The sequence below is a fragment of the Podarcis bocagei genome (genome assembly GCF_964188305.1).
Source record: "Podarcis bocagei genome assembly, chromosome: Z".
Lineage (NCBI taxonomy): Eukaryota > Metazoa > Chordata > Lepidosauria > Squamata > Lacertidae > Podarcis > Podarcis bocagei.
In genome coordinates this window covers 15,825,728-15,841,318 of record NC_138140.1, presented here as the reverse complement: position 1 = coordinate 15,841,318, position 15,591 = coordinate 15,825,728, and the positions used below count along the sequence as shown (strand labels likewise).

The 15,591-nt window shown below is 44.1% G+C and overlaps 1 protein-coding gene across 5 annotated transcripts in view; it reads right to left on the bottom strand.

The window, feature by feature from the left end:
- AK8 (adenylate kinase 8) overlaps positions 1 to 15,591 on the bottom strand; it is a 121,659-nt gene that overhangs the window by 65,138 nt on the left and 40,930 nt on the right. For all 5 annotated transcript variants that reach the window (XM_081179236.1, XM_081179234.1, XM_081179235.1 and 2 more), the window contains one exon: positions 9,614 to 9,682. In XM_081179236.1, coding sequence (XP_081035362.1) covers positions 9,614 to 9,682 — 69 coding nt within the window. The remainder of the gene's footprint in view (positions 1 to 9,613; positions 9,683 to 15,591) is intronic.

The following is a 15,591-nucleotide window of genomic DNA, read 5'->3' as shown; positions in this document are numbered from 1 at the left end:
TCCCAAAGCTACTTCAACCCGAGGTATGACTGTACTAGCTTGAGGGAGGACAATTCAAATTGTAGCTGAGCACAAATCTAAGCTGAACCAAATCCTTCAGTGGCTTGACGCCTGACTATGTGGCACCAGTGTCAGCTGGAGCTGGGCAGCTGTGGGGCCCATGTGCTGGCAGAGCCCACTGGGGCTCCTCATAGTTGGTAGGGTGGTCAGTCATACATTTCCAAAAAAAGAGGATATGCATCACGAAAAGGAGAAAAGAGGGGTTAAATTGACATAACATTTTAATTTATATGTATCAATGCACTTTTAGAAATAATGTTTTAAATAGAAACACAATACATCAAGCTGCAGTGGAGGCAGACACCAGCTGACTTGTGTGCCTACTAACCAAGTAAGCCCAACTGCGGATAAGCTCCTACGTGCCATTTTTATGGCTCCTTGACCAGACTTGGGGACTGGATAGCTCTCAAACAGAAGCGTTCTTCAAAGGATCAGCTCTTCACAGCAATAGATGGTCCTCTGTAAACTAGGACATGTGGCTACAATAGTGCTGGGTGCCACAAGTAGTGCCCCCATACTTACAGGTGACAGCACCACCACTTACCTGGGTCACTAACACACATGCAGCCTTACCTGGTGGTGCTAATATGCTTCTTACTAGAATGAGCCTCGATTTTTAATTTCCTATAATTCAGGGGTCACCAACATGATGCCCACAGGCACCAGTATCTCCATCAATACCTCCTATGGTGACTGCAAAAGATCTCTTGGGGGAAAATCCAAACTGGTTATATACCAAGGACCCACTTATGCCTGACAAGCCAGCCCCATTCAACTCCCAGAAACACAGCTCGCTTCCATAGCAACACTGAGCAGTGGGGAGGATGGCATTTAAGACTGCTAAATCTGGCCAAAATTTTCCCTCTGCTTGGTGACTTGACCCTGCTGTTGCATTACTACCAGGAAATTTTCAGAGGAATATGGGAGAAAATTGTGTGTGGGTGAACATGTACCATGAAATATATATTTAATATTGCATTAAGCCATTGATAATTATCAGTTCCTGCCTTAACTTGAATCTGTAATCAATAGGGGACCCCAAAAGCTGCAGAACTGTTCAAGGGAAACATATCCCATGAGGAAGAGACCAAAACATTCTAATTACTGGAAAACACAACTGTCTGCTGGCAACTTCCTAATTAGCCCAGTTTTACTAACATGCTATGCCACGGATTTCTTCAGGAAATGGGAAAACAGTCTTGAGGCAAGGGTATCGTGGAAACCGTCCACTGTCACCACTGCACCTCCCAGCATCGTGTCTGCAACCAAAACAGCACCTACATTAAGGAAGTCCTAGTATCTGAAAGAGGTGGGGGAGGAGAATGGTCCATATCCTATATGGCTGACAGGCGGTGGTGACTGTTGCCTATTGGAATTGGCAGGGCAGAAGGCAGGGAGGTCAAAGAGCAGGTTTAGCCACAGCAAAAGACAGATGAAGCCAAAGCCAATGACAAGCAGAACCAACTAGATGAGGGAAAATAGTATTAAGCAATCTAAAATGGCTGTTTATAAGACTGCATAGATGAATCACAGTTCAGTGACAGAGCACATTCTCTGCAAGTAGGGATGGATGGATGTTTCCAGTCTGCATCCATTTCCTTGTGTGATAATTTGTAAAAGTTCTCTCCTGCTTCCACATTAATATGTGTTTTTTAAAAAATCTGTGTGAAGATTTCATGTTTAAATACGTATATTTTACTGCACTTTCTCACAGAATACAAATTTATAAACCTACTTCATTGGGGGGGAAATTTAATCAGGGAGTCAAACCATTAATTTTGTTTTATTTTTTGGTTCAGCCACAACTGAAGGTGTCCCAGTTTGGTTCTGGTTCAAGATAAAAAATGTTCAGCCTGTGCAATCGAATTGGTTCAGCTCCAGTTCACTAGAGATTATCTTTGTAGTGTTTGATTTCAACTGTACAAGCACAAGCACACAAGCATCTGTAGTAGATTAAGAAATAAATCAAAGTAATTTTAAGGAAGGAGGAAATGATTTAGTGAATAAACACTGAACAATTACTGTGATTAATTGACTTTAAGGTTTTCAATTGAGTTTTTCTTCCTCTTTCATAATACTAGAACTTGTGGATATTCAATGGAGTGGAATGGTGGAAGATTCAGGACAGATAATAGAAGGTACTTCTTCACACAGTGCATAATTAAACTTTTTAATTTATTATTAATTTAACTCCATAGTTGGAGGCAGTAATTGTTTCTGAATACCAGTTGCTGGAAACTACAGGAGAGGAGAGTGCTCTTGTGTTCAGGCATTGCTTGTAGGCTTCACATTAGGGCATCTGGTTAGCCACTATGAAAACAGGATTCTGGACTATGTGTCATTGGCCTGATCCAGCAGAATCATAGAATCATAGAGTTGGAAGGGACCTTGGGGGTCATCTAGTCCAACCCCGTGCCATGCAGGAATCTCTTCTTACATTCTAATCCACTCCCACAATAGGTAGTGATGGACAAAAACCTGGATGGCTTTAAAAGATGAGTAGACAAATTCATGGAGAAGGCTATCAATGCTATCAATGGATAACAAATTTATGGAGAAGGCTATCAATGACTATGTTCTACCTCCATTGTCAGAAGCAGTATGGGAATCACGAGTAGGAAGAGTGCTGTTGTGCTCAGGTCCTGCTTGCGGGCTTCCCATAATGGGCATCCAGCTGGCTACCATGAGGACAGGATGTTGGACTAGACTGGTCTGATCCAGCAGGGCTCTTACATTCTTATTTGTGATGGCATCAATGTAGGATTTTAGGGTGAATGTCCCCAGCCTCATACAACAGAACAGGACGGCTCCCAGATCCATCAGGGCTGGCTGACCACATATTGAAATCAGCAAAGTAATGCACCTTAGCACAGGAATGGGGAACCTGTCGCTCTCTAGTTATACTTGATCTCCAACTCCCTCCCATCAGTCCCAAGTCAGCATGGCTAATACTCACCAAAAGACCATTCAATTCAGAACTGGAGACCAAAGTTGGAGATTGCAAAAATTCTCCGTGGCTGAGGTCACTGATTTTTGCCCACTAAGTTCCATGCAAACATACACACATTTGCTACTCCACAAGTAGAAACACACCACCCCTGAGATCACATATGAAGCTAGTTCCCACATCCCAGTCTATAAAGTTTGTGATTTCACAGTTTAAGGCTCTAAGCAAAGCAACAACAAATGAAATGAAATAACTAAATAATAATAATCCAAGAAGGTAGCTCAACAAACAAGTTGCTTGTAATTAAGGCGCCATGCTAATACATTATAAATAAGCCCTCTCTAAAACAGTTAGATATATGGGTCATTCTCCACCTCAGCCCCCCCCCCAAGGTTTCCCAGTTCCAAGGCCCCAGCCAATCCCTAATTAGAATACATTATCCGTCGGCTTGACACTTCAGTGAAATGTCTAGCCTGCCGCCGAGGTGCAGCTACGCTCGGCACAGGGTTTATTGATATTCCGCTGCATTTCCTTCGCCATGCCCCCAGTGGCTCAGTTCTGTTTTATCACACATCAAAAGGGCCGTATGCTCAGGGCGCCCCCCCCCCTTGCACATGGCTCAGAGCCGGAGGTCTGGAACAGCTGCAAGTAGGATGGTATCACAGAAGGGACAAGCTCCAAACAGATGTCAACGATAAAAAAGGGGGGGAGGATAAGAAGACAACAGTGGTGGGGGGGAGAGGGGGAAGGATTGTGGCTTGGGAGCCAAGGATGAAGGAACAGCACAGAGTCCATCGAGGCAAGTCAGGCTTTGTGCAAATGCTGGTCGTTCCTGCCCTCCTGACTGCCATTAAAGGCTAATTAGTACCTTCACAAGCTAAGGATTTGTTTCTTTGCGAAGCAATTGGGAGGGAGAGAATGCTTCCCCACACAGGCAAATAATCCCCAGACGCTTGAATAAACGGAATAAAAGATCCTTCACACTTGGTCCCACATGTCTGTCTGCCTCTCCCATTTGATCTACTTTGAAACAGGGCACCATGCACGTACCCCAGTCATTTAAGAGCTCATCCATACAGTGGTTTAATGTGAATGGTAAGCTTCCTGTGCCTCCATTAATTTTTCCGTTGTACACATGGTGTTTTCCTCCAAGTCAGTGTCTTCCCCACACTTTCCCCACCCTCAATCTGGATTCCCCCCCCATCCCAATCCCTCTGCAAAAAAAGGAGATAGCATGAGAAAACCATAAGAACAGCTCTGCTGGATCAGGCCAATGGTCCATCCGGTCCATCATCCCGTTCTCACAGTGGCCAACCAGATGCCCCAATAGAAAGTCCACAAGCAAGATATGCACTAATATTGCAACAATGGTGTGTGGCAGAATGAACTTGCATGTTGTTGGGAGCAGGGAACCAGTGTGTGTGTGTGTGTGTGTGTGTGTGTGTAGGGCAGACCCAAGACATTCTGGTGCTGGAGATGAAGGAAAAAATAGTGCCACTCGTTCATCCTACATGCAGAATCAAACCAAATTGTCAGCTGACTCCACTTCAACCTGGCAACAGATTGGTCTCCACCACTACACTTCAGCTAAGCAGGGTAGCTTAGGGAAAGCAGCATGTTGGTGGGCTTCTACCACACACGCATACACCATGCTTTGTTTCTTTGGGGCAGCTACCTCACCTCCAAGTTACTGCATTTGTTCCATTTCACAATTTCTGGGTGACTGAGTTCATCGTTTTGGAAAGTTTGGGATACAATTTCTTTTCTTTTTCTCAAATTAAGGAAAATATAAGAATGGTAGAAAAACATGCTTTTTATATATGTAATTGTTTTATACTTTTTATTGTATGGTAAAATCAATTGGAGATGCTTCATGGGAAGAGATTTCTAACTGGAATGTAATTAAGGGTACTGGGAATTGTAGCTCTGTGAAGAGGATCTCCTAACAATTCTCAGCATCCTTTAACAAATTAAAGTTCCCAATATTTTTTTCTGTTAAATTGATATAAGAGTTCTTTGAAATGCATAGTGTGAACATGACCTATTTATTTCCTCACAGCATAGTTTTGAGCAGGCCATAACTACGCTGGTGGACTCGGTAACGTTTTGTGTGAAGGTCTTCAAATAATTCCTCACCAGGGCTTCTTCAATTCCTATAAATTAACTCTGCTACCACACTAAACCAGCACAGCTGTGGCTTCAAGGAACAGCCAGTCAGTGGGGCTGCAAGGACCTTATACGAACCTCGTAAGGCACTGCAACCCCAGTTCCCATTCCCACACATAGCTTGCTCTAGAACATAATGCCTGCCATAAGTTTTCTCGGTTTGCTAAGACCACCACCACTCCCTGCGTGATCCCTCAGCACCCTAACTGCATTTGGATTTGCAGAACAAGCCCTATGGGGTCCTGGAAGAGCCATTGATCAATAAAACCGTGTTCCTCCGAGGATACAAGCGACATCTATAAACCTGAGAGTGTCAAAACAACGGCACACAAAATCCGGCATTCCTACCATCGGCAGGATGAAAGCTGGGCAATTAATGCCAGCCGAATGACACCACCAGGAGAAATAAAACAAACAGCTGGTAGTACAGTGGGCTGGTGGCCCGCTCCTGGCAATCTATTAACATTTTTTTCCAGGATAATATACTGACTTGTGTTATGAACCACAACAGCATAAATCTGGCTCAAGAAGCAAGCTGACGGCCTCTGCAAGATTCAAATATTTTGGGGTGGGGTGGGGGGAAGTTTTCTATTCCAGAAAGGCACAAGCTCCAGATGTAGCGTGTTTTCCCTTCAAGGTGGACATTTAAAAAGTGCTATCAAAAAAGTATTGCACTTATAAGGCACTAATCACCAAGACGATTCCTGTGTGCTTGTGCTACAGCTGTTGTCCAAGGACAGGGGTGGTAGCATGAGCTGAGGTCACAAGCACCACACTAGATATTGAACAGGGCTGAGGCATGGCTGAGCAAGATACCCATGATTGTAGGAACATCTGAAGAGCCCTGCTAGATCAGGCCAAAGGTTATTGAATCCAGCATTCTGTTCTTACGCTGGTCAACCAAATGTCCGTTATGGGATGCCTCCATTATGGGATGCCTGCCTGAATGCAACAGCAACTCTCCCCACTTCCCAGCAACTGTTATTCAGAGGCAGACTGCCTCTGGTAAGAGACAGCCTTATCCTCCATTAATTTGTCCTCCCTTAAAGCCATTCAAGCTGGTGGCCATCACTACAATAAGTAGAACAAGTCCATTGTTTTTGTTCATAGTTCCTGAAGAAGTATTTTGCCCTGAATTGTGTTGAGCTGCAAGAAAGAGCTTTGCGTCAGTGAGCACTACAGCCTATTGTCCTTTCAGTTTTGTACCCATGGATTAGAATGTAAAGTTGTAAACTATAGTCACAGCTTCCCAAGCAAACCATGGTTTAGAGGAGTCTATCTCCTTTTGTTTGCCATCTGATCGGCTCATCCATCTCTGAGTGTGGTGGCTTCTAGGAATCTGGATTAATTGTCAATTCAGACATTTGCCAACCCATTTTTTTAATTCTGCTCTGCCAGTGTATCACAAAGCAAACCTCCTTTTATTAATCTTAACATTATGTCAAACCATCATTAAGCTTCCTGAACCATGGTTTGGCATGATGTCTGAATGAAGCCTCAGAGGTCTAATTCCTGTGTGCATTAATACACATTTATGCAAATACAAGAAAACCACACTAGATATTTGGCCCTGTGGGATAAATATCTATCTATTCATCATGAGTGAAGGGGTGGGGTAGGGAGAAGGATAAATAAACAGATAAATTACTGAAGCAGCTCAGCTTTAAAGAGCTCTAAGAGAAATCAGGCAGACCCAAATAATTCAAGCGCAAGTCATTTGCAATGCAAAAGTTTAATTCTACTTTGCAAATTCAAAATGAGCAGATAAATTATGGATTAAGGTGCACGGTATTTTGTACGGGCAAACTGACAACCACATTCCAGTCATTTAGATTTCCCTTCAAATCTCTCACCTCCCTTTTCCTCGAACAATTCAAAAGGACTGATGCAATTTTCTTGTAGTTGATAGAGAGGGAGGGACAGAGAGAGTGTGTGTGTGTATAAAATGGCACCCTAAAAATGTAATGATTGGCCATTTGAAAACAGAAAGCAGATGATAAGAAAAAGGCTTTTAAAAGTTAATGAGCTAAAAAGAATTAGCTTTCTTATATCTTTGATGCAGCCTATTACAAAATGAAAACCTGTAAATGAAGTAAAAATAAGAGTCAGTGTGGTGTAGTGGTTAGAGTACCAGATAATGATCAGGGAGACTCAGGGCAAAATTCAACAAAATTCCTGAGCTAGCCCAAGAGTTAGGGGTCAGCCAACAGGATTTCCCCTTTCTTCCCCCTCACCGTGCACTTTGCCATGCCAAAAGCTGCTCAGGAGGGTTGAGGGAACCCTCAGGACAGATTTAGGGGTGTGGGAGGGAGAGAATGTTCTGTTGTGCAAGGATAAGGTTGGTCACTGTGGTTGGTTACTATGAGAACAGGATGCTGGACTAGAGGGGCCTTTCATCTGATCTAGCAGGCTCTTCTAATATTCCCCCCCCCCTTTTATTGTTTTTCAAAGTTTCAACAAATACATGTTCTACATATTTTCTTCCATCCATTCCCTTTAGAACCCCCCCCCCCATGGCTTCCTATTTTCCCTTTTTTATGGGGCAGATCGTCAAAGAAATTGCCACCCATTATCATTCTATTCTTTATTCTAGTTAGGCTCTTCTAATATTCTTATCCTTCCAATATTTTTATTCATCCTTCAACTCTCTCTTTCCATCCATTTTCCATCCATTTACAAGAGGCAGTGGTGACCACCAATGTGTGTGGCTTTAAAAGAGGAAAGATTCATGGAAGATAAGGCTATCAATGTCTACTGGTCATGATGGCTAGGTTAATCTCCACAGTCAGTGGGAGTATGTCTGTGAATGCCAGTTGCTGGGAATCACAGGTAGAGACAGCTGCTGTTGTGCTCAAGTCTTGCTTGCAGGCTTCCCACTGAGGCATTTGTTGGCCACTATGAGAACAGGATGCTGGACTAGACGGGCCACTGGCCTCAGCCAGCAGCGCTGATGTTCCTGAAATACCAGGGAATTGCGACAGACACAAGGATACACCGACTGCCCATCCAGTCAGTAGCCTCTTCCTATTTCCTTTCATGAGGGCTGCTGGGACTCAAGGACAGTCTAAGAGGTCTCAGGTGAGTGGGGTAAGGCTGAGGGAAAGAGGCACAGCCTCTTATTTTAATTGTTCCAAAATTGGTAGGTATGCTGGTAAATGGCTACTACCTTTTGCAAGGTGATGCCTTCATGTTTTAGATTCTCTTTGTAACAACCACCTCTTAGAGGGACAGAGAGAGGGAAAGTCATGGCAGGAACTAATTATAAACATCCTGATTGGTCTCCCCCCAAATTCTTATTTATTTTCCTTTTCTTGGCACAAATCCCATCTCCTTGATTAACATACCTTTAGTTAAATATGCATTATGGTATTTATAAACATCTTTATTAATTCATACCATGTTACATAAATATACCTTCAAAGATACTGGTGTTGATTTAAATAGGGCTCCTTGAGCAAAGGGAGACAGCAGCCCCTACCAGGAGGCAAAGCAAGGTGGCCATCTCCTGCGGCAGTGGATCTGAAGTGCCTCTAAAAGGTGTGTGTGTCCAGAGACACACAGATCTGACCAGTGAAGACGGTACAGCTAGGAATTTTCTACCTCCATCGCTGGAGGAAGTATGCCCATGAAGACCAGTTATTGGGAATCCAAAGCAGGAAGAGTGCTACCATGATACATCTTGTTGGCCCCTGTGAGAACAGGATGCTGGACTAGATGGGCCTTTGGTCTGATCCAGAAGGCTCTTTTTATGTTTTCCCTCCACTGTCAGAGGAAGTATGCCTCTGAATATCAGTTGCTAGGAATCACAAGAAGTGCCATGCCCGGCCTAGACCTGATGCCAGACATTGAGTCCTTAAAGGAAGGACCAGGCACCCCACAGATCAAGGACCAGATATGGAGGTACCAAATAGTCTTGCAAGTTTACATTTTTAATTGCACTGATATTTTTATTGTGATTTATTTTTTTTTGTAAATTGCTTTTGAGTTTTCTTTTGTTTTTTACAATCAAGCAGTGCATAAATTTTATGAAATAAATAAATCTGCTGAAGAGAAAGAGCAGGATATGAAATTAAAAATAAATAAATAAACAACACTTTAATGAATGCACAATTTGGGGGGGGGAGATCTATGAAATGGTTGGTTGGTTGGTTTGCTTGTTTGCTTCTTAATGTTGCCTGTTTGTAACAGGTTTGCCCACTCAGGACTCTGCCAGTCGCCTGCGGCAGTCAGCAGAACTACACGGCTGTTCCCCCTTTGGTCGTCTTGGTAGCCAGACAATTAACATATGTGTACCTTCAGCTTCCCCATTTATGCTGTTAATCATACTCCAAATTCCCTGCAACAACCTTGGGGAATCAATCCCATCCACAGCACAAACTTCCACGTCACCTATCCCACCACACCCCATGAACAATCTCATCCAGCAAGAGCCACACTTACGCTGTGAATACAGTCCTCAATCTGCAAACGTTCCACAATCAGTTCAGCCCACAGAGCGTCGGGGATTTTCTAAAAAATTTAAGAAAGATATACGGTGAGTTTAATATCCACAAAGCAGTTCAAAGAGAATTACTGCACTTTCTGTGTTTGAATACCCCCCTTAAAAAAAAGAAAACAGCTGGAGGGATCAAACCCTCTGCAAGAAAATGACACACAAAAGAAAAACAGAAAGCTTCCACCACTCCAGCCAGTGAAAGAAACAAATTGTCAGCTAAGCAGTGGAGTTGAAATGTACAGTTGGTTGGGTTAACTGTTTTTTTTAAAAAAAAACACTCTTGACTAATTAGGCAACATTTTTATATAAAACGCACACACATTATTTTAAATTTAAGTATTTTCAAAATCTGCAGGTGGGAAGCCCCATCATAAAAGAGGCAATCTCCCTTGCCTCTAACGCAATAGGGAACACCTACTCTAAAGTCGTACACAATTTTAAGCACTGCCTTGTGGAAGGGGTGTGGCTCAATGGCACAGCATCTGCTTTTTTGGGTGCAGAAGGTCCCGGGTTCAATTCCTGGCATCTCCAGGAAGAGACTCCCTGTCTGAAACACTGGAGAGTTTCTGTCAGTCAGTGTAGACAGTATTGAGCTAGATGGACCAATGGACTAAAGCAGCTTCCTATGTCCATTACAGCTTGGTTTGTTTTTAACTAGAGATGCTGGCAACTCCAGGTCCCAGGGACTGAACTTGAGATCTTCTGCATGCAAAGCACATTTCTATGGCCCTTCCCCAGGTATGGAGTGTGCATTTTCCAGGCCTGGATATCCCCCTGAAGTGAGTTTTTTGAACTGGAGCTGGAGATCTGAGCTGGAAGCTGAAGTCTGTTATATCAGAGTCTTGCTCAGAAGACCAGGCAAGAACAGAAGGCCATACTCCTTGTATGCCTGCCAAACCAGGCAAATCGCCAATGACAGGCAGAGCCAGCTAAGGCTACATTCCTACCATATATTTAAAGCACTATGATACTTTAAACAGTTGATGCTTCCCCCAAAGAATTCTGGGAGCTTCTTTGGGGTGCTGAGGATTGTGAGAAGACCCCTTAATCCTCTCCCAGAGCGACCAATAATTCCTAGAGTTCTCTGGGCAGAGGAATTGCTTGTCAAGCCACTGGGAAATGCAGCTTTAAGAGGGAAAACAAGGGTGACATCCAACATCTCTCTGCACCCTTAACAAACTCCAGCTCCCAGAATTCTTTGAGGGGAAGCTATGATTGTAGAAAGCAACACAAGATGGCTTTAAATGCATGGTGAGAATGTGGCCTAATTCCAGTTTTGCCCCCATCCTCTTTCCTGCTTAGTTCAATAAGGGGAACACAGAGGTTGAGAGGAGGAAGCTGACAGCTTAGGCCCCTACTCCATGACTGGTTTTAAGAAAACAAGTGCCACAATTAAAGGAGGCTATCAACAAATTATTGTTATTTTTTTATTCAACAGAAAATACATAATAAGAACAAAAACAAAGACAGCCCAGTAATATCCCCTTCCACAACATGTTTTAAAAGGGCATGTCAAAAGGCAGGGGTCAGCAAACTTTTTCAGCAGGGGGCTGGTCCACTGTCCCTCAAACCTTGATGGGGGCCGGACTATTTTTTTTTGGGGGGGTGAACGAATTCCTATGCCCCACAAATAACCCAGAGATGCATTTTAAATAAAAGCACACTTTCTGCTCATGTAAAAACACCAGGCAGGCCCCACAAATAACCCAGAGATGCATTTTAAATAAAAGGACACATTCTACTCATGTAAAAACAAGCTGATTCCCGGACTGTCCAGGGGCTGGATTTAGAAGGCTATTGGGCCGGATCAGGTCCCCAGGCATTAGTTTGCCTATCCATGTCAAAAGGCCTTGTAATAGAGGAAAGTTTTCACCCACCAGGCACCTAAAGGTGAAGAATGAAGGCGTCAGCTGAGCCTCCCTGAGGAGAGCATTCCACTGCAGAAAAGGCCCATACTCATGTTGCCACCTTCCGGACCTTGTTGAAGAGACACACGAAGAAGGGCCTGAGAAGAATGTGTGCAGTGGAGAGCAACCAAGATGATTAACAGTCTGGAAACAAAGCCTTATGAGGAACGGTTGAGGAAGTTGGGTATGTTTAGCCTGGAAAGAGGAGACTGAGCGGAGATATGGTAGCTATTTCAAATACCTAAAAGGTTGTCATGTGGATTACGGGGCAAACTTGTTTTCTCCTGTTCTGGAGGGTAGGACCTGAACCAATGGCTTCAAGTTACAAGAAAGGAGATTTCAATGCAACATCAAGAAGAACTTTCTGATGGCAAGAGCTGTTCAACAGTGGAACAGTCTCCCTTGGAAAGTGGTGGACTCTGTTTCATTGGAGGTTGTTAAACAGAGGTTGGATGTCCACCTGTCATGGATGCTTTAGCTGAGATTCCTGCATTCCAGGGGGTTGAACTAGATGACCCTCAGAGTTCCTTCCAACTCTACAATTCTATTATTCTATTATTCTAACGGCAAATTGATGACAGGCAGGCAAGGGAGCAACAAAATGACCCACTTAGGTCTTTTCTCAAACATCTCCTGAGCTCCATCCCACTCAAAAGCAGGCACATTCACGCACACACAGGTGAGGGGGAAAGAAGAGCAAAAGGAAATAAAACGTGTTCCTTGCAAGTCTGCGGGTCCCGCAGGGAGATGCGTCAAAGCCTCATGCAGCCTCTCGCGGCTGGAGCTGGGACTGGCAGCTTTGAGGCTGTCATTTTACAAAGGTGCCTCATGCTGCTCTCAGAAACAGCTAGACTCCCACTTCCCTCTTTGATGTGTCATTTCAAGAGAGGCTAGTGGGCTGCCAGGGGGTCCACCTGGCTAAGGCTTGAGGAGCCAATTTAAACTGGAGTCCTCTACAGGTTCCTTTAGCAGCCTTGCAATCTGAGCAATCTGCAGAGCACCTCTGTTGACCAGAATTTGGGGGTGGGAATAGTCAAGGGGGCGTTTAGAGACAATGCAAAGGGGCTGCTGAGCAAAGCCGCTCTTTCAAATTGCAAAGGCCCAGATCCAGCTTTCGCTTCTAAGTGCTTTTTGTTCTGACTCAAGTTCTGCATACTACCACTGAGCTGCAACCCTCCATCAAAGTCAGGAGCACTGGAAGCGGCCTTATACCACACCAGACTCCTGGTCAAACTCTCCCAATATTGTCAGCACTGACTGGCAGCAGCTCAGTAGGCTTCATTCAAGAGACATTCCCAGCTGTACCTGGAGACAACAGGGATTAAACCTGGGACCTTCTGCCTGCAGTGCAGGTGCTCTGCCATTGAGCTACAGCCCTTTCCTGCTATATATCACCTCAGTAACAAAGGAAGTTGTCTTATAGAATGCCAGACCACTGTGGTCTACCTAACTCAGTACTGTCTACACTGACTGGCAGCCACTCTTCAGGGTCTTGGACAGGGCTTCCCCCTAGAAATGCCAGGGATCAAACCTGAAAACTTCTACATGCAAACAATGTGCTCTGCCACAGAGCCACAGTACTTTGTCCTCAGAAACACAGGGTCTGATACAGGTGCTTGGCACAGACTCAATTTTCCTCAATTTTCCATTTATAGAGCCAGCCCCAGACTTTTTGCCCTGCAAGATGGAAGGCCCCTCTTCAGTCAGCTCCCGCCGTCTCCCCTCCCATATGGTTAGCATCTTTGAGCCCTCTTGCCACTTAAACGTATTTGGCTCCTTCCTCTTCTAACAGTGGCAGGGTGATAAGCAGTGGCCAGGAGCTGGCCCGGCAAAAATCACTCAATGAACTTTCAGCTTAAATATTTGCAGATTCTTCAATGATGGACAAAAGAAGAGTCCTCTCCTACCTGGAGCACCCATCATGATATAAGTTTATAAAATTATGCATGGCATAGAGAAAGTGCATAGAGAAGAAAATATCTCCCTCTCTCATAACACTAGAACTCGTGGACATCAAATGAAGCTGAAAGTTGGAAGATTCAGGACAGATAAAAGACAGTACTTCCTCATGCAGCGCATAAACTATGGAACTCACTCCCAAAAGAGGCAGGGATGTAGGACCGGTCCACCCATGAGGTCAGAAGGGGCAACTGCTTCAGGCAGCACGATTCCTAGGGGCAGCAGATTCTGATGTCAATTTCCTGTCCTCTCCCCACCCATTGGTCCTGATGTTGATCTTCATTCACCCCACCTTCCCTGGCAAGGAGAGCCTCCCGCCCTATTTTGAGGTTTGCCTCAGGTGCCAAAATCTATTGGGCCATGTCAGGGAACTGCCATCGGAAGGAAGGGAGGTGGAAGGGCTCACACAGGTTGGGAGAGACTCAGCAGCTGAAGAGGGAACCAGTAGGGGGAGAGGAGCTGAGCTGAGGGAAAGTGAGCAGGAGGGATGGCTCCGAGACACTTCCAGCGAGGGCAGTGGGGAGGTTTCAGGACCTCCCGTAGGGACACCCACTCCTCGCCGGAAACTGTCACGCAGAGAGTCCAGAAGACGTGTTTCCGTTAAGGAGCTTTTATGTTGGAAGCGATTCCGAAAGCAACCACTGTCAGAATCTGCCAGCGACTGAGGGAGCCATGTTTAAGGGGCTCCGTTACAGACAGAGGTTTGCAAACTTGATCAAACTCTGAGGGACTTGGATTTTACGCACAAGCAGCTCATCGTCCCATCACAGGCCAGCGCTGCAGTGATGGTCACCAAGTAAATGGCTTTAAAATCGGGTGAGAAAAATCCGTGAAGGAGAGGACTATTGATGGCTACTAACCAAGATGGCTATACTCTGCCTCCACAGTTAGAGGCAGCAATGCTTCTGAACTGAAAACTACAGGAGGGGAGAGTGCTCTTCTGCTAGAATCCTAATTGCTGGTTTACTACAGGAACACAATGCTGAACTAGATGAGCTCCACTTCCTGAGGACCTCTTTGCCTTCTGCTCCACCAGCCTCAATGGTCCCTATCCACCATGGTTACTCTCTGGCTCCTGAGGCTAACCTTGCATTTTTTAAAAAAGATAATACACTTGTTTTCTTTTTAACCAAAAACATCTTCCTATGCAAACACCCTGCCAACTCGAAAGAGCATGTAAAGCACTGCACTGATTTCACCACTTCCCTCTCTTTCTTCCCCTCCCCATACAGCCTGATTCCTTGCCAGATCTCCTTGACTTTCATGTCCCACCCCATAATAATCAAGGAAACCCTACAGGGCCCCCTTGAAAGTGCTGCTGATTAGCCTGAAGTATGCTAATAATGAGAGTAATTAAACCAAAGGGGATTTTTGTGCGTGAGGCTGTGTTCCTTTCTATTTTTCTCCCTCCAAATCAATGGTGGGGGTTTTTCTTGCACAACTGAATAAAAATAATCTTTGACAAAATGAACAAAGTTTAGGATTTATTTCCACATTTGTTTTATGAATGCAGTTTTATTCCTAGGGTTTTATTCTGTTCACTGCCATGACATTCACAGTACATAAATGTTTGCAAATGTATATCTATATTTTCAAAAGATGCTCATTTGCTATGTGTTTGGACACCTCTGAAGATATCATAACCAATTATGCATGGTGGTTCCTGAGATCAAAGAGTAGACTTTTGTCTATGTCTGAATACAACTGGATTCCATTTTGAATCAAGATGGCGGAATGAATATTTCAAAACTGCACTGATTTTAATTTGGACAGGTGACAGGTTTCAAGTTGAATAAGATGAAAACCAAGGTTCTAGAGAAAAATGTAACTATGAATGAGAGAGAGACGTTTCAGGAGGAGACAGGACTAACATTGGTTTAAAAAGTGAAATACTTAGGGGTTAACATGACTGCTAAAAATGTGAACTTATTCAAGGATAATTATGAAAAATGTTGGACTGAAGTGAAAAAGGATTTAGAAGTATGGACAAATTTGAAGTTATCATTGTTAGGCCGAATTGCTGTGATAAAAATGAATGTGCTGCCAAGGATGTTATT